This window comes from Phycodurus eques, chromosome 13, assembly GCF_024500275.1.
Source record: "Phycodurus eques isolate BA_2022a chromosome 13, UOR_Pequ_1.1, whole genome shotgun sequence".
Taxonomy (NCBI): Eukaryota; Metazoa; Chordata; class Actinopteri; order Syngnathiformes; family Syngnathidae; genus Phycodurus; species Phycodurus eques.
In genome coordinates, this window is record NC_084537.1 from 8,968,037 (window position 1) to 8,994,092 (window position 26,056).

At 44.3% G+C, this 26,056-nt stretch overlaps 1 protein-coding gene across 3 annotated transcripts in view; it reads right to left on the reverse strand.

The window, feature by feature from the left end:
* The window catches only part of atp1a2a (ATPase Na+/K+ transporting subunit alpha 2a), a 71,018-nt gene that overhangs the window by 16,903 nt on the left and 28,059 nt on the right, over window positions 1–26,056 (reverse strand). For 2 of the 3 annotated variants that reach the window (XM_061694291.1, XM_061694290.1), the window contains 8 exons: window positions 25,895–26,029; window positions 21,337–21,416; window positions 20,843–20,952; window positions 17,074–17,249; window positions 9,630–9,766; window positions 7,230–7,380; window positions 6,374–6,542; window positions 4,877–5,031 (listed from right to left, as the gene is read on the reverse strand). In XM_061694291.1, the coding sequence (XP_061550275.1) occupies window positions 4,877–5,031; window positions 6,374–6,542; window positions 7,230–7,380; window positions 9,630–9,766; window positions 17,074–17,249; window positions 20,843–20,952; window positions 21,337–21,416; window positions 25,895–26,029 (1,113 nt within the window). The remainder of the gene's footprint in view (window positions 1–4,876; window positions 5,032–6,373; window positions 6,543–7,229; window positions 7,381–9,629; window positions 9,767–17,073; window positions 17,250–20,842; window positions 20,953–21,336; window positions 21,417–25,894; window positions 26,030–26,056) is intronic. The other variant, XM_061694292.1, reaches the window with a different exon arrangement.

Here is a 26,056-nt window from a genome sequence, read left to right on the forward strand (position 1 = left end):
GTACTCGCACTCTTTTACTACTAAGCCATGCTGTTGTAACACGTGCCGAATGTGGTTTGGCATTGTCTTGCTGAAATAAGCAGGTGCGTCCATGAAAAAGACATTGCTTGGATGGCAGCATATGTTTCTCCAAAACCTGTATGTACCTTTCAGCATTAATGGTGCCTTCACAGATGTGTAAGTTACCCATGCCATTGGCACTAACACAGCCCCATACCATCACAGATGCTGGCTTTTGAACTTTGCGTCCATAACAGTCCGGATGGTTCTTTTCCTCTTTGGTCTGCCGGACACGACGTCCACAATTTCCAAAAACAATTTGAAATGTGGACTCGTCGGACCACAGAACACTTTTCCACTTTGTATCAATCCATCTTAGATGAGCTCGGGCCCAGAGAAGATGGCGGCGTTTCTGTGTGTTGTTGATAAATGGCTTTTGCTTTGCATCGTAGAGTTTCAAGTTGGACTTACGGATGTTGCGCCGAACTGTATTTACTGACATTGGTTTTCTGAAGTGTTCCTGAGCCCATGTGGTGATATCCTTTACACATTGATGTTGGTTTTTGATGCAGTGCCGCCTGTTATGGACCGTAGAGGATGAAATCCCTAAATTCCTTGCAATTGTACATTGAGGAACATTGTCCTTAAACTGTTCGACTATTTTCCCACGCACTTGTTCACAAAGAGGTGACCCTCGCCCATCTTTGATTGTGAATGACTGAGCAATTCAGGGAAGCTCCTTTTATACCCAATCATGGGACCCACCTGTTCCCAATTAGCCTGTTCACCTGTGGGATGTTGGAAACATGTTTGATGAGCATTTTTGCCACCTGTCCCAGCTTTTTTTGAACGTGTTGCAGCTATAAAATTAAAGTTAAAGTTAATGATTATTTGCTAAAAACAATAAAGTTTATCAGTTTGAACATTAAATATCTTGTCTTTGTAGTGTATTCAATTAAATATAGATGGAACATGATTTGCAAATCATTGTATTCTGTTTTTTATTTATGTTTAACACAACGTCATTGGAATTGGGGTTGTATATTTGATTGACAGGTGAAGGGCTCGTTATCCATGGAACAAACACTCAGTAGCCGGGTTTACATGGAGACTTTTTGTCATTCCAATTGAAGATTTCTGGTCAACCGTTTACGTGACGTGATATAATCCAATCGGGTGTATACATGAGTTGCACTACATTTATTTAGAACAGCGGTGAGACATGCACACGTCGTCGTGATCGTCATCATTTATAAAGATGGAGGTCCGTCATTTATTCAGTACAGTCGTTGGGATTGTTTTTATACGTTTATTTAAAACAAATGCTTGATAAAAGCAACTAATAAGTAGTTAAAAACAAGAGCTCCGTCGCATACGAGCTCCATCGCGAGCTGCCATATTCATGCCGCGCGTAAACGATGACATCACCGCGCATTCACGTCGAGACGAAGCATGCACAGACAGAGCTTTTCCCGGCTCTATTCTGAATAACGGTAGACAAGGCAAAAATTTACTTCTGATCAATTTGGCAAAAGAAATATTCCACCCCTGTGAAACCGAATGAACTTCCATTCTGATTCGGCATTTTCATTCGGCACACAAGAAAGGAAATTATAATAATTCGAACAATAATAACAACAATCATGATTTAAAAGCGCGGCACAGTGACACAGTTCTGAGGACTGGGGTTAAAATCCCAGCCCCGCCTGTGTGGAGTTTGTATGTTCTCCCCATGTTTGCATGGTTTTTCTCTGGGTACTCCGATTTCCTCCCACATCCCAGTCAGATGGAATACTCTTTAGCTCACACGCAAGCCTGATGAGGATAAGTGCTAGAGAAAATGAGTGGCTTTTTGTCCCTTCATGGATTGAAACTGTATTCAGTTGCAACAACAACAAGAAAAAAGAAAACCCTGAATAAAGAATAAGTTTGTCAAGGTACCAGTCTTGCAATCTACCCGAAAAGGCTGCTACAAACAAAAATTGTCAACTTTCTGTCGGGAATAGTTCCTTAAGACTTTTTCATTCGTCTTGTTATTATAGATATATAATAACATAGATATGTCCACCAAATTGTGTGTTGATTGGTGAAACTGGTGTATGGGGTTAATTTTTTCTAACATTCTAGTGAGTTTGACTGAGTGCGAAATGACTGCTTCAAACCAAATTTTGTGTTCATCGGTGAAACTGGTGTGAAGGTTAATTTTTTTGTAACATTCCAGGGGGTTCGACTGAGTGCTGAATGGCTGCTTCAAACCAAAATGGCCAACTTTCTCTTCAATCTCAGGCATGGGTATTTGAGACTTGTTTGTGCATCCTGTTATGCTAAACATGTCTACCCAATGTCATGCTCCCAAGAGAAAAGGAGCTTTCCCCCCAAAATCGTCCACTTTTTCCTTGGTTAATCCTCAAAATGAATACCAAACTTTGACATCATGCATAGCAGAAGCAATTTTTTTTCTTACTAAATCCCTCCTTAATATAGAATGAAACATAGTTGTTCAGTCCACTTTCATATTTACTTGTCCACATTTTCCATGACTTCTGATTTCAAATTCTATTTGTTGGCTACAATATAGAGGGACAATCTTTTTTCTTGAATGATATGACAGATTACATTCATATGGTTTTCACAGTCATAACGGCCCTCTGAGAGAAACCATAACTACGATGTGGCCAATGACGGAACTTAGTTTGTCACTAATTGTCTCGTACAGTGGTACGCAATTATTTTAGACCAAGTACTATCTAAAAAAAACGTTTAGCTCTCCAAGTACCATCATTATGACCCACATTAAATGTTAAATTTAGCCGGGTAGTGCAGATGCACTGGATCTAGTGGGCCTTCACTGAAGCGATGCTAACTGTCGTCTCATTGTACTGATTGGAATATGAGCTGCCTGAAGGTAAAAAATAAATAAAAACAAAACACTGTCTGTCATCAGGACAGATTAGCGGCAAGCCCTGCGCCAACGTCCATTAGCGGCAGCGGGAACAAAGCGTGTGCTTGACACTCAGCGTTCACATTTAAAACATTTCACTCCCCCTCCATTGTGCTTCCCGTGTCAGCGTCGCCAGAAACTATCGGCACGCCGCTTGTCTGCAGGCCGTGAGCCGTCACCGGCAAAGAAAAGAGACACGGGAGAGAGTCATAAAGACCTTGCTGGCGTTCATTAGTTTACATTTGATTCTGGCTCCGAGACGTTAAACTGTTTCATACTGCAAAAGCAAACATTTTACGTGTGACAAAAAGATTGCAGGCATATACAGTATGTTGTCTTTTCCCTGGATATGTCAGCATGTATTACTGCTCTTGCTGTGACTTGGGTTTCTAATTAAGTCCTGTCTTCCTACGTCAGTCTAAACTGTACCGCCTGTCTTCGGCTCATTTTCCTGTAACAGTCAATCATTACAATGGCAATACAAATTGGTCGTTCAGTGGGTGGCTGTTTATTATGTCTTCCAGCGAATTAATCGCTTTTTGGGGGGCCTCAACATTTTCTTGGTGGAAATGTTGTCACGTATGGAGAGGAGCTGGACCCAAGAGCAGGCGCAGGCAGATAGATAGTGATGAACAGTTTATTTAGGAAGGTAATTTAGGTGGTCCTGGGTAGGTTGGCAGGCAGTGGCGTGGACAGGTGGAAGGCAGTGGAGAGAACAGCCTGCTGGCTTGGCGGGGGGGATGACGTGGATCAGGAACATGTGGGAATACTGGGAACGAGGAGAGACACAGGAGTCAAAAAGGGAAACAAGGACCAGTGTGGCTTATGTGAGGTAAGTGGGCCATGGTAGCGCTGGAATAAGCTGCAATACTTTGGCGAGGATTTCCGGGAACAGGCATGCTTATATGTAGGTGGTGACGAGGGTTGTTTGGAGACAGGTGAGCGGCTTGAGGAAGGTGCTGAAAGAGAGATGGGAGGGGAGAGAGAGAGAAAGAGGGCGAGATGGAGCAAAGCGCCATCAAGGCTCCAAAAACGGGCCTGCAGGGCAGTACATGACAAATGTATTTATTTTAGTGGTCCTTTACACCATGCCCGAAAATTCATTTAGTTGTGCATCCTGGAAATTTTGAAAACGGTAGACCCCATAATAGTTTCACCAATCAGCACTAAATTGAGTGATGTATCATGACAGAACGCACAAAAATAACATCGAGGACCCATGCCCAGAATTGAACAAGAAGTTGGCCATTTTGATATGAAGCAACCTCTACGCACTCAGTCACACCCTCTGGAAAGCTGGGAAAAAAAACAGCCCCGGACACCAATTTCACCATTCAACACGAATTTGGTGGACATGTGTATCATAACTGGACACACAAAAAAAGTCTCAAAGACCCATGCCTGGAACTGTACCGGGTAACAGCCTTTTTGGTTCGAAGCCACCATTTCGCACCATGGAAAGTTGGAAAAAAAATTGCCCCAAACATCAGACACCAAATTCAGTGGACATGCCTATCATACAGTAACATGACGCATATAAAACTCTCAAGGACTCATGCCAGGAATACAACACCAAGTTGGCTGTTTATAGATTGACACAAAATTGGGTGGACATATAAGACACAAAAAAAAGAATGCCCAGAATTAAACTGGAAGTTGGCCATTTTGTTTGGAAGTAGCAATTTTGGGCAAGTTATGGGGCTCATACTTTGACAAACACCTACTAGGGAATTCGCCCAAATTGGAAGCAGGTATCCTAGACGTGAAACTGTGACGCTTTTTTGCTTTTGTCATCTAATGTTGTCAGAGCATGGTGTCAAAGTTAATGATCCTTTCGAGGATTCGCCATGAAAAAGGGGGTACGAGGGCCTGTTCTTCCCTACTTGTATGTTTCATTATTATTCTAATGGTGTACTCTGAGCTCCTGGCACTTACCATGTCCGTGCCCAAGTCGATGCAGAGGATGGTGACTGTTCCCAGCGGAAGGGGAACGCTGGCAATGATGAAGAGCAGGAAGGGTGAGATCTCTGGGATGTTGCTGGTCAGTGTGTAAGCGATGGACTTCTTCAGGTTGTCAAAAATGAGCCGCCCTGCAGTGATAAAGACATCAGCGTGGGATAACATTCCTCATAATAAAGTCTAGATTTTCTCTTTCCCCGGTGTTAGAGACGTGAAGTAAATTGAAAATGCACGTATGCCTCCAGAGTGAGTGACTTTATTAGCTGCCGCCAACGCCACTTTAGATTAAACACCAGTCTCCTGTGGAAAGTCTCATCCCCCTTTCTCCTTTCAAAGCTCGTTATATTGTTGTTTGCATAAAGTCCCCTCTGTGTGCGAGGCCTGATCATAAATATGCAAGCTATGTGCTCTTGCAAGACATCCCCGTGCCATCCGGGATATTTTTTTTTATATACTGGAGAATTGTTATGGTATTGTGACTTGACGAAAACCTCAATGTGCTGGCTCATTCAAGACAGTATGTTTACAATGCAAAGTTTTAAAAGCTACAACTACAGCATTTACAACCCACACAAAATTTTATGTTGATCGGTGAAACTGGTGTCAAAGGCTACACCCACATCCAATGGTGGAGGCTAAAATGATTCGCAATTTAGCATCGCCCTTCTGTCTAGTACAGTGGTCAACCTTTTTGAAACTGAGAGCTACTTCTTGGGTAATGATTAATGCGAAGGGCCAGGGACCAGTTTGATACACACTTCTGAAATAACAACTTTGCTCAAATTACCATGTAATTAATAATTAATGATATTCATATATGTAAATTTCTTACAGTAATTATCAACAGTGATTTAACAAGGTAGGAAACAGATAACTATCACTATGTCACACTTTATTTCTGTAAATTTCTACTAGTGTTTACATTTTCAAAATCTCATTCCTAAGAAATCACAAAGCCCCGTCACTGGTGGGCTATTTTTAGACCAGACCCACTGGCTACTCATGTGGTGACTCCCTGGTGTGGTACGTTTGTTTCATATTTGGGCACAATTGGTTGAATTCCCTAGGAGATCGCCAAAGTTCCAGCCCCGAAGTTCGCCAAAAATGTCTGCTTTGAATCGTATTGCCCAACATCCTGTTCAATTCGAGGCATGTGTCCTTGCGATGTTTTGTGCGTGCTGTTAAAACCGAAGTGTCCACCAGGATTTGTGTCAATCAGTGAAACTAGCATTGGGGCTATTTTTTTCTAACCTACCAGGGAGTGCGACAAGGTGTGAAATGGCTGCTTCAAACCAAAAGGGCTGACTTCCTGTCAAATGTTACACGTGGGTTCTTGACACCTTTTCGTGCATCCTGTCATGCCGGACCTGCACACCAAATTTGGTGTTGATCTGTGAAACTTATTTTTTTTGGTGAAGTATTTTCATAAAATCCTCTCCCATGAGTCACTTCCTGTCCTTGTCCATCACTCACCCTCCTCCACGCCGGTGACAATGGAGGCAAAGTTGTCATCCAGCAGAATCATGTCGGCCGCCTGCTTGGACACGTCTGAGCCAGCGATCCCCATGGCGACACCGATGTCGGCCTTCTTCAGGGCCGGCGAGTCATTGACGCCATCCCCCGTCACTGCCACAATGGCCCCCTGTGCGCCCCCAGACGGGGTAAAAAGTGTCAAGAACAGTGAGATAAGTGGTGTGATTTAAGCCCCTGCACTCTCCTCTTAATAACGTCTTTTCAAGAGCATCTCGGGGGAGATTAAATGAGGAATAGAATTGAGTCGTAATCAGTCAGTGGGCAAAGTGAGAGGAAGTCTAGAGGGGAATTGGAACCTGACCTCAAGTGCACCACAACCATAGATTAAAATATCACAAGTACACACAATTATGTTCAACCAGCTATTCATCAATACCTATACTACACACACACACACACACACACACACACACAAACACACACACACACACCTGTTTTCAGTCACAATGCCCAGTTTCGACATTTAAGTACATTCATCACCTACAAACACACACACACCCGTACACACACACAGACACACACTTACATTCAATGGATACATTGGTATGCAGCCACATTTTCCAAAGACGAAAAAATTCGGTTTCCTTAACACGTAGACAGACACACACACACACACACACACACACACACACACACAGTCCAACCCTTATGAATATCTTGTGTTGTTCTACAGTATGTGGATCCTTACTTAAAATGCAGTTCCCTTAAATACACAATGACAAGATCACTTACACACACACACACACACACGCACACAGGCAGATAAACACACACACACACATACACCCTTCCCCACCTGTCTCTGGCATCCCTCTACTATGATAAGTTTCTGCTGCGGTGAGGTGCGTGCGAACACGATCTCGGTGTGGTTCCTCAGCAGGTCATCCAGGTACTCGGAGCTCATGTGCTTCAGGTCCGAACCATGGACCACACAGGCCTTGGCGTCCCTGGGCGGGAAACAAGGCAGAGAGTGCTGTGTTCTTGTGTGCGGCACACACACATAAACCAAGGCAAGTTCATTTTGTTTAGTATAGCACCATTCAAAGTCAAGGCTCATCCATTATGCTTTACAGGGGCAAAGAAAGGATGATTAAAAAAAAGATTCAATGAACCACGCCTCTCACCCGAAGATAGCTGGGATAGGCTCCAGCACGCCCGTGACCCTAGTTAGGATAAGCGGTACGGAAAATGGATGGATGGATGAAAAGATGAAAATCAATTAAAAAAAAATCTAAATCGCAACACAAAAGCACAGAGGTGGGTAGTAACGAGATACATTTAGTCCATGACAATTAGGTAACTTTTGCATAAATTAAACTTGTCAGAGTCCTTTTAATGCTACATACTCTTTACTTTACTTGAGTATTTTTGTTAAGAAAAAACACTACTTTTACTTAGTTACATTGAGCTACATTCCACTCACTACTTGTATTTTTATCTACAGGTATTATTTCTTGCGTGATATTGTTTGGTTTGTCATCTAGACTTCCTGTCACCTGAATCAATTTCACCAATCAAACGGAGCCAGGCAGCACCCAGTCTCCGTGGCCCCACACAGAAGTAAAGTTTTCAAAGCGACTAATTTGCATGAGGCTTGACAGAAATCAAAATTTACCTTACAAATAGACTCCACCCAAATGACTATAAGCGGTATAGAAAATGAATGGATGAACTACGAAAAAGAACAGCTAAGTCATGCACTGTCATCTGTGTCTGCCTAAAAATGTTGGCATTTCAGCCTACAAGAATTTCACTTGGAACTTCCATCCATACTCTGTACTGCTTATCCTCACTAGGGTCTGCTGGAGCCTATCCCAGATGACTTTGGGCAAATGCTGAGGCACACGCTGAACTGGTCGCCAGAATCGCAGGGCACAAATAGACAAACAACCATTCACACTCACACCTACGGGCAATTTAGAGAAAACCCACACAGGCACGGGAATAACATGCAAACGTCACACAGGAAGGCCGTTGGCCGGATTTGAACCTTCGCCCTCAGAACTGCTAACCAGTCGGCCGCAATGCCGCCCACTTTAAACTCAAGAAACATACCGTATTTTCACGACCATAAGGCGCACTTAAAAGTCTTAAATTTTCTCCAAAATGAACGGGGTGCCTTATAATGCGGCGTGCCTTATGTATGCACCGAGTTCCAATATCTGTAAATGTTGTTGTTTGACTTTGATGAGCCGTGGGACTCACGAGAGAATTCAAGATCACCGAATCTATGGTTCGCAAGTGGAGGAAGCAGGAAAACAAGCTTCCCTGGAAACAAGACGAGCTGGCCCGAGTTGGGAGACCAACTCGAGCAATGGATTAATGAACAAAGCACAGCCGGGAGAAGTGTCTCTACAGTCACCATTCGATTGAGTGCAATAACTAGGAGCTTGCCATCATTCCAGGAGGCTTGACGAAGGAACTCCAACCGCTGGAAACAGGGCGTTCAAAGTGAAGTTGCGAGCGGCATGAGAGCGATGGATGACAGATGGCGATCACAGCTTTACTAAGACTATGGGGCAGCGCCGGGGGAGTTCCGCCACAATTTGTGAATGGATTGTGGATGCTTGGGCTAACGTGTCTGCTTGCACTGTTGTTCGATCTTTCGTAAAAGCCGGCATCATTTCTGAGGAGCCGCACGGCAACGAGACTGACTCCGACAATGACTAGAGGCGTGTTTGATGGAGAACTTGCCCAGCTGTTCATTTTTGATACAGAAGATGAGGACTTTGATGGATTTGTGGATGAGGATTGATCAAAAAACATTGTTAAATACGTCAATAAAGTACAACCGGAGTCAGGTTTGCTCCCGCTGCCTTTTTAAAAACATTGTTTTAGCGTGCTTGCATGCTACCGTATGTTTTAAGCTAGCATATGTATTACCATGCCTGCGCCCAATAATACGCACCTTATGTATGTTAAATACAGAAATAGACCCAGTAACTGAGACTGCACCTTTTAATACGGTGCGTCTTATGATTGTGAAAATACGGTAATTTATTATTATTTATTTAATTATTTTTGTTAAAACTGAACAAATAATAGTGTGAGTGTGAGTTTGTGTGTGTGTGTGTGTGTGTGTGTGTGTGTGAGAAGTGGTTGCGGGAGGGTGGTTGACCAGCTGGAATAGATGAATGGCATGCCATTTTGTAGGGAGTGAGTCCATGAAGTCCTGGACACATACACAAACGCATACCTGGGGTTAACCTGGCTGAGTGGGATGTTGAGGCGCTCGGCGATGTCTTCCACTGTCTCATTGCCCTCTGAGATGATCCCCACCCCTTTGGCAATGGCCTTGGCTGTGATTGGGTGATCGCCAGTGACCATGATCACCTGACAACACATCATTGTCACAACATTATTAAGCTTCCTTCCATTTCATACAACTGCTACGAATGCAACATGATGCCTTCAGGGCCCATCGGTCAGCTGAATGAACAAGCATTGGAGCTGTTAGTGCGACAGCTACTTTGGTGAAAAATGACTGTGATGTCGGGCCAAAGCTACGCTGTAATAAATAAAAGGGCTCCCGCAGCAGGAGCAGCAGCAATGGGTATGATAGATGTTATGTCCAGTCGTTTTTTATCATGAAGAATTTTAAAATGAGTTTCATCTTACAGCAAGGGAGTGCACTTGTGGGTTTAAGTAATTATAAATGAAAAATAATTCAGACCTGACTACTTGCCGCCAAAACGGGCAGCAGGAGAAAAATAAACTGAAATCAGAATTTTTTTTGTTTTTAAAAACTTAAAACTTGTAACTATACAATAAACATTCTAAAAATATATGTAAACTAGAATATTACATTTTATATAATTAAAACAAATAAAAGTAGAAATTGTCTAAAACTTTTTAAAACTAAAAAAACTCAAATATTACAAAATTAACAACCAAAATATAAATAGTTTTTTTTAAATTATTTTAGAGTTGACATTTATTTTATATAACTTCTCCAATTGGTTCACGTTTATTATGTATTATATTGTAGTATATGACAAAAAAAGCCAAAATATATTTTTTTAAATGACAAATTAATACACAAACAAAAATGTTGAATATTATTATAATATAATACTACATTCATATTTTATGAATTACAAACAAATTTAAGAAACATACAAAAAAATGCAATAAATAAATAAATACACTTAAAACAAGTTCGAAATAAAAATCTGCAAAAAGCTCAAGAAAAAAAACCTAAGATTATAACGAAATAAATTGTTACTGGGTGTTCATAAAAGTGATATTTTAGTATCTTATTATTATTATGATTATTATTATGAAATACAAACCTATATATTACATAAAACAATAGCCAAGTATTAATTTCCCTGATCACTGATGGAAGAACTACAATGGTGCCTTGTGATACGACTTTAATTGATTCCGTGACCACGCACGTATCTCAAAACAGTTGTATCTCAAATCTTCTCTTCGCATTGAAATGAACGGAACTGCCATCAATCCGTTCCAGCCCCCCAAAAGTAAAAAAGTATTTTTGTCACTGTTGAGTTTGAGAAAATTGAAGGAAAACACAGTGACACAAATAGAGAGTGGCTGGATCCAAGAGCAGTCAGAGGCAGATGTGAAAGGATGTATAGTTGATTGATTAAAGGTAATGACGGTGGTCCGAGGTGGGTTGGCAGGCGCGGTGTGGACAGGTGGCAGGCAGTGGTGAGGACAGGCGGCTGGCCTGGCGGCAGGAATTATGTAGATCAGGAACAGTGAGCTTACGGGATTCAGTCTGAAGTGGGAGGTCGTGAGAAGAAAGTCAGACAGATTGGTCCACCTTGTATTCGGGCGTCGGGGAGCGATGACGGTCCGTGAGATGTTTGTTGCGTGCGGCTCACCGGGTCAATGCCGCACGGACGTCATTCCATGCAGCCTGGATCCGCTGGAGATGATGCTTGACTGCCCTCCGCTTGAATCAGCCCTCCGTTGTGTTGCCACTGCCCGCTCCTGCTCCTTGAACAATGGCAGTTGGTAACCATAGCAAGCCATGAATGGGGACATACTGGTAGCGGAACTGGTGAGGGAGTTGTGGGCGTACTCAATCCACGGGAGGAATGAGCTCCGGGAGGAGGGTTGTGTGCGGCAACACAACGGAGGGCTGATTCCAGGGATTGGTTTGCCCGCTCCGTCTGGCCGTTGGTCTGTGGATGATATCCCGACGACAAGCTGGCTGCTGCGCCCACCGCTTTACAGAATTCCTTCCACACCAGGGATGAGAACTGAGGACCTCTGTCAGAGACAATATCGATGGGAATACCGTGGAGTCTAAAGACATGCTGGACAAGGAGGTCAGTAGTTTCGAAGGCGGAGGGTAGCTTGGGGAGAGGTATGTAATGGACAGATTTGGAAAAACGATCGACAATGGTGAGAATGACAGTTACCTTCAGAAGGGGGTAGACCGGTAACAAAGTCCAGAGCAATATGGGACCAAGGGCGGCTAGGGATAGGCAATGGATGCAGCAGCCCAGCTGGGGGCAGGTGTGAAGACTTCCCTCGGGCACAGATGGAGCAGGCTTGGACGAATTCCCTGGTGCCTTGAACAAGGCTGGGCCACCAGAAATGCTGCCGGATGAACTGAATGGTGCGGGTGATGCCAGGATGACATGTGAGTTTGGAGGTATGAGCCCACTGAAGAACGTCAGAGCGTGCAGAATCTGGTACGAACAGGCGGTTTGGAGGCCCAGTCTTGGGATCCGGGTGAGTTTTTTGGGCCTCCTTAACCACCAGTTCGATTTGCCAAGTGGCAGCACCAACGAAGCACGAGGAAGGAAGAATGGGTTCCGGTTTGTCAGGGCTGGTGGGGGGTGAGTAAAGTCTAGACAGGGCATCAGGTTTGCCGTTTTTGGAGCCAGGACGGAAGGGGAGATTGAAATTAAACCTGCTCAAGAAGAAAGCCCAGCGATCTTGTCGGGGATTAAGGCGTTTGGCGGAACGGAGGTAAGCGAGATTCTTGTGGTCGGTCCAAATGATAAATGGTTGTCCAGTCCCCTCAAACCAGTGCCTCCACTCTTGCAAGGCCCATATAATGGCCAGTAGCTCTCAGTTGCCGACATCGTAGTTCCTCTCGGCAGGGGACAGACGACGGGTAAAAAAGGCACAGGGGTGCAGTTTCTGGGTCGTGGGGTCCCGCTGCGAGAGGACAGCCCCTGCCCCAGTGTCCAAGGCATCAACCTTGACCACGAACTGGAGGGAGGGCTCGGGGTGGCGAAGAATGGGTGCACTGGCGAAAAGGGTCTTGAGTAGGTTGAATGCTTGGGATGCTGCCGGGGTCCAACGAACGAGGGAGCTGGCGGGTGTGAGGCTAGTGAGGGGAATAGTGACCTTGCTGTAATCACAGATAAACCAACGGTAGAAATTGGTGAAACCAAGGAAACGTTGTAGTTCTTTGCGAGTGGTGGGAGTGGGCCAGTTAACGACTGCTTGGTTCTTGGCAGGGTCGGGTTGTAGTTGACCTTTGGAGATGACGTAGCCCAGGAAGTGTACGGAGGAGAGGTGGAATTCATACTTTTCAGGTTTAACATATAGCCGGTTTTCAAGGAGACGCTGAATGACTTGGCGTACATGGAGGCGGTGTTCTTCGGCGGACCGGTAGAAAATGAGGATGTCATCAAGGTATACAAATACGAACCGGTTGAGCATGTCACGGAGGACGTCAGTAATAAATGTCTGGAAAACTGCAAGGGCATTGGTTAAACCGAATGGCATGACCAGATACTCGAAGTTTCCGAGAGGGGTATTGAAGGCGGTCTTCCAATCGTAAATCTCGTAAAATCTCCGCTTGCAATAAATCTCCAAGCGGAGATTTATTCTTTACGGTGATATCATTGAGAGCACGGAAGTCAATACATGGGCGGAGAGTGGTGCAATAAAAAAGAAGCCGGCCCCAACTGAAGAATGAGGTCGAATGAGACCGTAAGCCAGAGAGTCATGGATATAGTCCTCCATAGCCCTCTTCTCAGGTCAGGAAAGGTTGTAGAGACGGCTGGAGGGAAGAGCCCCTGGCAGAAGATTAATAGCACAGTCATACGGGCGGTGGGGGGTAGAGAAATGGCCAGGTCTTTACGGAATACCGGCGAGAGATCATGATATTCTCCAGAGACTCCGGAGAGGTCAACGAGCATGGAAGAGGGTGGTGGTGTACCAGAAGGAGGTATAGCTGAAAGCAGGCAGTGCGAGTGGCAGTGAGGGCTCCATCCGGTGATGGCTAAGTGTGTCCAGTCTATGGTGGGGTTATGTCTTTTAAGCCAGGGAATTCCAAGGTCTAATGGGGTATCAGGAGAAGGGATAACAAAAAGGGAAATGTTTTCGCGGTGATTTCCTGAAATAAGCAAGGTGAATGACACAGTTTGGTGGGTAACAGCGGAAATGATACGGCCATCCAGGGCTGTGACCTTCTTCGGAGACGGAAGCAGTTGGAGAGGAATTTGGAGCTGGTGAATTATGGCTTCATGAATGAAATTGTCATTGGCACTGGAATCAATCAGTGCAGTGATGAGGTTGTTAAGAGCCGAATCTATAATGCAAGCGGGAACGGTCATGCGAGAAGGAGAGCTTGAGGGGATGGAGGTTTTTGGCTCACCATGACGCTCTCAGGTTGCGGTGGGCCTGGTCTTTTGGCCGGAGGGGACATGAGGAAATAAAGTAGACCGCAGTAGATACACAGCCGCTGGGCGATACGACACTGACGCTCCTGTGGATCTAACCGTGTCTTAGCAACTTGCATGGCCTCTTCAATGGCTACGGGGAGTGACGGAAGACTGTGCGGGAGGTGGGTGTGAAGCTGACGACGCAGCACTCGGAGTGGGAGGGTTTTTGCGCAAGCGAACCTCCCCCCTCTCGAGTACGCTCTCGCAGTCTGTTATCCAGATGGATGGAAAGGCCGATAAGATCCTCAAGAGAGGAGGGTTCGTAGCGGACTGCTAGCTCATCCTCGAGCTACTCGGAAAGGCCATTGGAAAAAATCATCCGAAGTGCCGCGTCATCCTACCCACATTAACCTGGAAAGGCCGATAAGATCCTCAAGAGAGGAGGGCTCGTAGCGGACTGCTAGCTCATCCTCGAGCTACTCGGAAAGGCCATTGGAAAAAATCATCCGAAGTGCCACGTCATCCTACCCACATTCACCCACCAATGTATATTGGTGGGTGAATCACCCTGTTCAGAGCAAAGAAGCCACCCGTCGTCTCCTCACGCAGGGCGCTAATTCTGCAGCGGAATATTATATATATATATTATTATATATTTATTATATATATATATATTTATTAATATATATATTATATATATACATTCACCCACCAATGTATATTGGTGGGTAAATGTACCCTTGTCACTGTTGAGTTTGAGAAAATTTATGGAAAACACAGTGACATGAATAGAGAGTCCTGGATCCAAGACCAGTCGGAGGTAGAAGTGAAAGGATAAATAGGTTATTGATGAAAGGTAATGGCGGTGGTCCGAGGTGGGTTGGCAGGCGCGGTGTGGACAGGTGGCAGGCAGTGGTGAGGACAGGCGGCTGGCCTGGCGGCAGGAATTACGTGGATCAGGAACACGGGGGAAAAACACACTGGAACAAGGAGACACAGGAGTCAAAAAGGGAACGAGGAATAGGGTGACTTAGGGGAGGTAAATGGGCCGTGGTACCACTGAAAGTAACTGCAATACTTCGGAACAGGGAGGTTTACATACTGGTGGTGATAAGACTGATTGGAGACAGGTGCTGAAAACAGAGAAGGGAGGGGTGAGAGAGAGAGAACACAAAGCGTCCTCCCGGCTACAATAATGGAACTGCAGGCAGTATATGACACACAGATTTTATTTCCTAGAGACAGGCACAGAGGGATGAGGGTACTGTATAAAAGTAGATTGTACAGTATGAAAAAAAAAACATATACTCCACATAACCTGCAAACACAGAAAATGCAAGCACAAAGCATAACTGTGCATAATAATAATAATAATAACATTGTTTAATGGCGCATCTCAAGCCACTCAAGGTTACCGTACAGGAACATCAAAACACAGTTAATATACAATTAAAATATTCAGTGAACAAATGTATAACATTGCATCAGAATAACAATGGGAACAATAATCACAGTGAAAAGGTTTGTCTAAAAGGGAGAGTTTCCAAGCGAGTTATCAAATTGGTTAAAAAGTCCATGTTCCTGATGTCAGGAGGGAGGGAGAACGATGAGGCTGATGGCGGAAACAGATCTAAGAGTTCGGGTAGGATTGTTGATGTGGAGGAGATCAGAGATCTACTGTATGAACTAGCGAGGTTATGAATGACCTTGAATGTATAGAGAAAAATGTTATAAGCGATGCAGTGTTTAATTGGGAGCCAGTGGAGTTGTTGGAGAACGAGTGAGATATGATTGGTAGACGGTGTTCTGGTGATGATGCGGGCGGCAGGGTTCTGGATGTGTTTTGAGTTCATGGATGAATATATGGGGAAGTTAAAGAGGAGGGAATTGCAATAATCCAGACGGGATGTAAAAAGCATTTGGACCAAGATGGCAGCACAGTTCGGGTTGAGTGATAGGCGGAGGCGGTTAATATTGCTGATGGATGTAGGCAGACTGGATAATGTTATTTAATGTTGGTTTGGAATGACGAAGTGCTGTCCAGGATGATACCCAGAATCTTAACCTTAGGGGAGGGGGAAACAGACGTGTTGTCAATGGTGAGGGTGAAGCTGGGATGTTTAGCAAGGATGGATTTGGAGCCGATGAGGACCACGATCTCAGTTTTGTCATTGTTGAGTTTTAAAATGAAAGGAAAATCAGGATTTTATTTCAGGCACGCAGGGATGAGGGTGGAAGAAGTGGAGATGGGAAGAGCTGGGTGTCATCCACAAAACAGAAGTGGTAAACCGATCGTATGGTAATTGTCTACAGCTCCAAATCCTACAATAGAACATAATGATTGTCCTTCTTTGTTTTTCTTCTGCGGGGTCTATTGTCGGTTGGCAAACCAGTTTAATGGCGCATCAGTGCTACCAACTGATCTTGTCCTTCTACTGCAAGGAAACCAACGTGAATTGATGGTGGGCAGATGTTATAAAGTTTGCTGCCCCCATCTAACGGCGGGGGTCTGAAACTCACTGTATCTCAAATTTGTGATCGTTACTCAGGATAAAAAAGCCAAGCGACGGCTCGTATCTTGAAAACTCTTAAGTCAAAGCAGTCATATCTCAATGCACCACTGTATTTAGTCTGCTTCGTACAAAAGTAGTCGCTCACACAGACAACAACAGGTCACGTCAGTCACGATAACGTGCTGACTGGGGCCTACAAAGTGTTGCCGAAGCAGAACACTTGCAGAGGAAACCTTGTGACACGCTTCACTTTCTTTCAGAAAGCTGTCAACCTGCACGGAAACTCTTGAATGTGCCATGCTTGAGCTTTAAATGCAATATCTGTCTTCCACCCACGTTTATTTGCATTCTGCATGTATCCCCACAAAAATGTGATAAAATTAGTGTCTATATGTATATTATAGTATATATAAATGTGGCGGGCCCTGAGTCGCTGAGGAGACTTTCAAGAGTTATCAGGCTTCTCATCAGTATTTAAATGACGCCGCAGGAAACAGCTTTCCTCTCGACGGAAGACAAAAACAATTACCTTGATGCCAGCCGAGCGGCATTTACCCACGGCGTCGGGCACGGCGGCGCGCGGCGGATCAATCATGGAGATGAGGCCCAGGAAGCAGAGCTGCTCAGTGGGGAAGTTCACATCCTCGCAGTCAAAGGCGAACCCTCGGGGGAACTGAGATGGCGGCAGGTTTAGGTGGCAGAAGCCTGTGAGACAGACAAAAAGAGACACCAGACCATTGGTCGGATTGGAACTCAATGATGAATGCCCAAAAAGTGATTTATACCACAAGTAGTATTTTCAGTCATCTAAAGCAGTGGTTATCACATTTTTTACACAGGCTACCACCAAAACAAAATACTAAGCACTCCAAGTACCAGCATCATAATCAACATTAAGATACAGTGCAGTTTAATTCCGAAATTTAATATGCACAGATTGAACTGCACTTAAATATGGAGGGGCGGGGGGACTGTACTTAAATGATTCAATTGAAATGTATTGCACATAAAAGTTAAGTAAAAATTTTTACCTAAACAATCTTGGTGGGCGACTGGTTAGCACATCTGCCTCACAGTTCTGAGGATCCGGGTTCAAATCCGGCCTCACCTGTGTGGAGTTTGGATGTTCTCCCCGTACCTGTGTGGCTTTTCTCCGGCTACTCCGGTTTCCTCCCACATCCCAAAAACATGCGTGGTAGGTTAATTGAAGACTCTAAATTGCTACTCGAGAACAAACTCTTTTTGAAACCGGAAAAATGTGAATTCCCTCTATCCTCTGTACACTTCTTAGGATACATCATTGCCAGAGGACAGTTACAACCCGACCCGGCAAAGATCCAAGCAGTCACCAACTGGCCCATCCCCTCCACCCGCAAAGAGCTTCAACGTGTCCTGGGTTTTGGCAATTTCTACCGCCGCTTTCGCCAATTTCTACCGCCGCTTCATCAGCGATTACAGCAAAGTGGCCGTTCCTCTAGTGCCCCCATCCTTAGACACCCGAGTTTGTTGTGGAAGTCAACACTTCTGACACTGGGGCAGGAGCCGTCCTCTCCCAGCGGGACACCAAATCCCAAAAGTTGCATCCTTGTGCCTTCTTTTACCGTCGCCTTTCCCCATCCGGAAGGAATTACGACGTGGGGAATCGTGAGCTGCTGGCCATCGTCTGTTCCCTGGAGGAGTGGAGGAAGGGACAGTTTCTCCTTTTGTTATATGGACTGACCACGAGAATCTCGCTTATCTCCATTCCGCCAAATGTTTGAACCCTCAACAAGCTCGTTAGGACTTATTTCTCAGCCGGTTCAACTTCAGTCTCTCCTTCTGCCCAAGCCTGACGCTCTCTCCCACATTTATGCACCCCTTTCCAGCCCAGTCGAACTGGAACCCATCCTTCCTTCCTCTTGTTTCATTGGGGCGGCCACTTGGGCGATCGAACAAGTGCTTAAAGAAGCTCAGAAGAACCAACCGTATCCCAAGACTGGACCTCCTGACTGTCTGTTCATGCCCAATTCCGGACGCTCTGACATCCTCCAGTGGGACCACAACTCCAAGCTCACCTGTCATCCCGGAATCACCCGCACCATCCAGTTCATCCAACAACACTTGGCCCAGCCTGGTTAAAGACACCCGGAAGTTTGTTTTTGCCTGCGCCATCTGTGCCCAAGGGAAAACATCACATCTGTCCCCAGCTAGTTTGTTGCGACCCTTACCGATCCCGAGCCGCCCTTGGTCACACATCGCCTTGGACTTCGTTACCCCCTTCTGAAGGTAACACCATCATTCTCACTGTCATTGACCGTTTTTCCAAGTGTGCCCATTACATACCCCTTCCCAAGTTGCCCTCTGCCCTTGAGAATGCTAACCTTCGAGTTCTGCATGTATTTAAGCTCCACGGCACCCCCGTTGATATCGCCTTGGACCGAGGTCCTCAATTCTCCTCCCAGGTATGGAAGGAGTTTTGTAAAGTGGTGGGCGCAGCAGCCAGTATGTCTTCTGGTTACCATCCGCAATCTAATGGCCAGACGGTGCTGGCAAATCAAAGTCTGGAGTCTGCCCTACGCTTCGTGGCTGCACGCAACCCCGCCTCCTGGAGCAGCTTTCTCCCGTGGGTGGAATATGCCCACAACTCCCTTACCAGCTCCGCCACAGGTATGTCTCTTTTTGCTTGTTATGGCTACCAACCACCCCTTGTTAAGGAATAAGAGCACACTGTGGCGGTTCCTTCGGTGAGGGAGCATCTACGACGTATAGAATCCATTTGGAAGGACATCAGGGCCGCCTTGGGTGGACCAGCCGAAAGAAACAAGCGGTTGGCGGATCTGCGTCGTTCCCCTGCGCCTGAATACAAGGTAAGTCAGTTGGTTTGGCTCTCCTCCCACGACCTCTCCAGACTGAATCACGCAAGCTCACGCCAGGCTTTACTGGTCCCTTTCCTATCACTAAAATGATCAATCCCACATCTGTTCAGTTGAAGCTCCATCAATCCCTTAAAATCCACCCAACAGTCCATGTGTGTCTGCTCAAGCCTGTCTCCACTGGTACCCTTAATAATTAATAATATAATAATAAATGAATATATGATTCAAATTCTATATTTATTTGTTTAGCCTAGGGATATTTGTATCTATTATTAATCTCATTTTATATATTATTAATCTCATTCATCTAAAATGAAAAATATAAAATAAAACTAAATAAAATCTAATACAATTATTGAATTAGATATTCCATCCATTTTCTGTACCGCTTATCCTCACTAAGGTCATGGGTGTGCTGGAGCCTATCCCAGCTATCTTCGGGGGAGAGGCGGGGTACATCCTGAACTGGTCGCCAGCCAATTGCAGGGCACATATAAACAAACAACCATTTGCACTTAGGGGCAATTTAGAGTCTTCAATCAACCTACCATGCATGATTTTGGGAGGTGGGAGGAAACTGTAGTACCCGGAGAAAACCCATGCAGACACGGGGAGAACATGCAAACTCCACACAGGTGGGACCCTTAATTAGATATTGAAATCTTTATTTTAAACCAAGTAGTTTTTTGTATTTTCCCATTCTCTGAAATAAAAAGATTTGAAAAAGACTTTTAAATAAACAAAAATATGTCAACTAGAAAAAATACAATTTGATGAATTTTAATTATATATTCAAACAATTACATTCAAATTAATAAAAAATAAATTGATGAATGTTGATGGATTGTTTGAGCTCTATAATTGTCTTGGAATAAAGATTTAAATATGGAATTTATTTGGTATTTTACACCATCAATAAAAATAACAAAATAAAAATTTTCAAATGAAAATATTATCAGATGTTATCAAAAAATGAAAGAAAAAAACATCAGGTAGAATGTAATTTAAAGAGGTGTTTGTTAAAAAAAATTGTTTTTAAATGTAATGCTATAATATAGAGAGACAAAAAGTGGTACTTTGGCGGGGTCTGTACATTTGGAATTTATTGCAATATTTTGCATTCAAAGTGTGATTTCCTCCGCTACTAATCAATGAAGTCGTCTGCCATATAATAGATTTACATTGCTGGTGATGAATATGTGCAGCTGCTATAAAAGTGTCTCCAACATTTTGTGTCTCCTCAGCGTTTGGCTGCGCCTGAGCCAGAGCAGCAAGCATTCTCATTTGGATAGAGTGCAGCGATAAACACAGTGGACTTCTCACGAGGGACATTTGGATCAACTAGCCTCTTACCCGAGGAGATGATAAAAGATAATGGATGCCCTCCCCACCCCGCACGCGCTATCTATCTACTCCCCAGTGGGTAACAAAAATGCTACCTACCAAGCACTCGCTCTCCCAGCCCGCCCAGCTCCATATAGGCATTCTGGAAGTCGTCCCGCCAGTTGTCGTCCATGGTCTGCTCCTGGCCGTGGATCATGATAGTGCTGCACCTTGAGAAAAATAAAGATGAAAACAACAACACCCATTTGCTAATGAGAATGTGAAACATACAGCCGACACGTCAAACAGTTCAAACTCTCAGCAAATTGGTGGGACTTCCGCTTGGTGAGCATAGAATAGAAGTGTTTCGCTTTTTCGTTGGCTATTTAGAGTAAATTTCACAACTTGTCTTTATACACTTTTATGACATGACTCAAAACATCAACCTTTGATCATCTAGTTTGGTCTCAACAGGCAGATGACTATGACATCACCTTCTGTAAGCATTTCCCCTTGCTGGCCGTTACGGAAAATAAAGCCGAGGGCAGCTTTCGAGTCTTTTTCTACATTGTGTCTATGTGAGTGTGCCATTGATCCATTATTGATGCACCAACCTGTCCAGGATTCTCTCCGGCGCTCCCTTCATGACCAGAATATGACCGGAAGGATTGTCCCCAGCTTTATGGATGGAGAGCTTCAAGAGAGGATTGGGGTAGCGAGAGGGGCGAGATCCAGTGAGAAAGCATCAATAAATGATTGTTGTCGTCCCGTGATGATGCGGCGGCGTGCGACAAAATGAAATAAACATCAATGAAATAAATGATTTAAATGTCAAATATTTACAGTGACATGCACTTTACTTTAAGCCCAGCGGTGGGAGGGAAAGAGTGCCATGAAATAATTACATCCATTAAAGCTCATCAAAGCAATTGGGCGGGATTGAGCGGCTGATCCGCTTAGATCGATTGCTCGTGCCTGGAGGTCCTCTTATGCAACAGTGCCTTCACATTTTAAATTAGCAGCTTTACAATTACACTACTGTGGAAGAGTAATGAAGAGTACAAAACAAGTAAGGCCTTTTGGTTCCGGGTACTTGCTGGGTAGTTTTTCAAAATTTAATATTGTACCTTGTGAGTTTTTTTTTTTTTAGTTATTTAAAGTCCCCATATTTCGGCTATTTAGACCTCCATATTGCCTCTCTAATGTGGACTCAGTATAAAAGTGTTAATTTAATTTTAAAAAAACACCTTGGGTTGGTCATACGAGTGTCCAGAAAAGGCCCCTTTGACAGCTACTTCTATTTGACTCAGTTTTGTATCCGCTTTGTCCATATTTGTCTAAGCCCGCCCCCTTTCCACTGATTGGTTGCCTCCGTGTAGAAGACCCACTTGTGAGAGCATACGTGTTTGTTATGTTGACAGCACTGGCTCGGAAATGGAAAGGGAAGGAGGAGATCTTCGCTAATGACGTAGATAAGCTCGAGAAATTCGAAGGACCTGGTTTTAGGCCTCTCGGCAGAAAAAAGTATGGAACTCAGGAATGCGTGGACGATGTTAGTTCATATTTCACATGCTTACTGAGGCACTGTAGAGACAGTATTACATGACAAATACTAGAAAAGTTGGTTTGGCAAACTACCCATCCTTTAAAGATCTCGTGTTGTATCTTGTACCTGTTGGTGGAGTCTTTAAAGACGCCATGTTGTGTGCCTGGCACTTCCATCCATCCATCCTTTTTCTTCCGCTTATCCGAGGTTGGGTCACGGGGCAGTAGCTTTAGCAAGGAGGCCCAGACTTCCCTCTCCCAGTCACTTCATTCATCTCTTCCAGGGGGATCCCAAGGCGTTCCCAGGCCAGCCGGGAGACGTAGTCTCTCCAGCATGTCCTGGGTCGTCCCTGGGGTCTCCTCCCGGTGGGACGTGCCCGGAACACCTCACCAGGGAGGTGTCCAGGAGGCAAACTAATCAGATGCCCGAGCCACCTCATCTGGCTCCTCTCTATGCGGAGGAGCAGCGGCACTATTGTAAGCCCCTCCCGGTCCTATTGTAAGCCCCTTCTTTCGGTCACGACCCACAGCTCGTGACTATAGGTGAGGGTAGGAATGTAGCTTGACCGGTAAATTGAGACCTTTGCCTTTCGGCTTAGCTCCTTCTTCACCACAACGGACCACAACTGCAGATGCTGCACTGATCCGCCTGTCGATCTCCTGTTCTATTCTTCCCTCACTCGTGAACAGGACCCCAGGATACTTGGGGTCTGGCACTTGTTGTTTTTAACGATGTCATCTTGATGATGGTACTTGTTCAAGAATATCATGTTGTACCTGATCCTTTTTGGTGGGGGTTTTAAGTATTTCATATGGTACCTGTAACTTGTTCTTGGCATTTTTGAGAATGGCATGTTGGACGTGGTCTTTGCTGGTGGAGTTTTTAAGGATACCATGGTGTGTGTTGTACATGTCGGTGGAGTTTCTAAAGATGTCCACCTGGTACTTGTCAATGTCATATTGTACCTATTACCTTTAGTGGAGTTTCTATCGATGTCATGTTGTACATGTGACTTATTCTCAATGTCATATTGGACCTAGTACTTTGTGATAGAGTTTTGAAAGATGTCAAGTAGGACCTGGTTCTTGTTGTCAATGTCATATTGTACCTAATACTTGTTAGTGGAGTCCAGTTGCGTAGCTAGGCCTATTTTAGGGGGGGGGGGGCAAATGTTAAGACCTAGCCACACCCCTGGTGTAGTCACTGATGGTGTAGTGGTACCTTCACCTGACTTTGGTGCAGGCAGTGTGGAATCAGTTCCCACTCAGTGATGGTGTAATGGTTATCTGTCTTTGTATATGCCCTCCGATTGACTGGTAAGCAGTTCAGGGTATAGTCTGCCTTTTGTCCGAAGTCAGCTGGGATAGCCTACAGCACCCTGCAAGCCTGAACAGGATAAGTGGTGTAGACAATGGATGGATGGACTTGTTAGTGGAGTTTCTTACTTTATCGGGCAAGTGACTATTTAGTAATTACCGCACGCACTACAAATAGCCACCGTGCTGTACCGCAGTAAGGTCGAAAAGCATGTGCTCCTCACTCAGCCAATCAAAAGAGATCACTCTACGCCTCAGAGCTAGCCTTTGTGGCATTTGACCAATCAGAAGATACCTGGTGTGATTTCAACTTCCTCTTTTTTCTGCAAAAAGACAAAATACTAATGTGGCTCAGCTCTCCACACATATTTGGATAAAACAAAAACAACAAAACGAGCCATGGCAAGTTGATGAAACTCACACATTTTATTGGTGAAATATTGGCAGGGTGCCATAAAAAGATACATTATGTTTTTTTTTTCTTAACTGTCGGACATAAAAATGAGACTAAACGTTTCCTGTTTTAGTTAAATTAGGATTACCAAAATTATTTCTATTTGGTAAATGCCAGAATAGTGAGAGTTTTTTTTTAGACAAATATATATAATAGATAATACAGTCATGCTAATAAATACTGACACCATTTTTGAGCAGACTGTATGTGTTGTTTGTGGAGGAAATGAGTGCAATTCCGGCATGAAATATTTTTTCCGGCACCATATTTGATCATACGCTCGGTTCACTGAAAAACATGAACTAACTGCGTTTGTCCATTTTTGGACATGTGCCCAATGCAGTGAACAATTAATACGCATAACATTTTAGTGAATATGGGTGATTTTCGTCAGTTTGTGACATTTTAACGATTCTTATATAGTGTGTAATCTATAGCCAATTTCAGCGACAGGGACAGCAGAATAAAAAATCCTCCACTCAAGTCCATCAAGGAGATGGAGAAAAAGGCTTTCCCTCGTGGTACATGTGACTGTTACAAGTGATGATGGTATACTGGTCGTCAGATGGAAGGATAACAAAGTGGTCACGCTGCTGTCAACAGACATAGGAGTAGTGCCGAAGTCCTCAGTCATTAGGTATTTCAGTGAGACCAAGAAGAAGGAGCTTGCGACCTGTCCCGCTGTCATCAGTCGTTATAATGCCAACATGGGGGGCATTGATAAGAATGACATGATGGAACATTGTTCCAGCACAAAGGCCATGACAGATCCACCATTCTGCATAACCATGCAGCTGAACAGGACAGGGTTTAAAAAAATAAATAAAAGAGTTATAATGCCAACATGGGGGCATTGATAAGAATGACATGCTGGTACACCCGTACTGCACCCCATGGAGTCCAAAAGGTGGTACCTGCATCGGTTTGCGTATGTAATTGATGTTATTATCACAAAGGCTTGTGTACTATGAGGATCTTGGGGTGAAAGGCAGGCTGCTGAATGATTTCAGCATCTAGGTGTTCAAGAGTGCCAGCGGTCAGATGCCTGCCACATCTAGCTCCAGAAGAAGCTCATCTTCATCAGTTGAAGGCCTGACCACCAGTTTGGGTGTACCGCAGCCACACACCAAATGAGGCTGTATGTTTTGATCTGGCAATCTTCCGTGCTTCTGTACATGCCAAGCGTCAGACCTGTAAGTACTGAAGCAACAAAGGCCACATTCTCAGATCAAATGTGGCCTGCAGAGTCTACAAGGTCCACCTTTGCATGAACAGTGAGTGCTTCATTAGGGTACCATGAAAAAATGGCCTAATGGTGTTAAAAGTGATACTGCATATGTTGTACTGCACAAGTACTTCTGTTGTAATGTTCTTTTACCTAAGATGTGTTTTTCTTGTATTTTGTGTAGATATACTTGTTCGATTTTTTTTCTTACCACTGAAGGGCAAGGAACCAAATATAGTAACTTCGCTAAGGTTGATTTTCTTAATGGTACTGATTTTTTTTTTTAATGTTCCAGCAGAAATAAAGGTTTGTTATATCCCCTAGCAACAAACTTAGTTTGAATTTTTGAATTTCAAAGTATTTCAATGAGTGCCCCATCAAGGGTTGAGATGTCATCCTGGTACTTGTTTTCAATATCATATTGTACCTAGTACTTGATGGAGAGTTTAGAGATGTCATGTAGGACCTGGTGTTTGTTGTCAATGTCATATTATTTATATAGCACCAAATCACAGCAGAAGTTGTCTCAGAGCACTTTACACATGGACACATTGTACCTAGTACTTGGTGGTGTTTTTAAAGATGTCACGTTCCTGGTAAGGTACTTGTTTTTAATGATGTCATGCAGTACCTGGTATTTGTTGGTGGAGTTGAAGGGGATCTCTGCCACTTTGGCATTCCGGTCTCGCATCTTTCGAACATCACCACAACACAACTCGATGCACTTTAGCAGCGCCGACTCAGATGCGTCGCCCGCCGTCTCCCGCTGCAAGAAACACATACGCACACATAC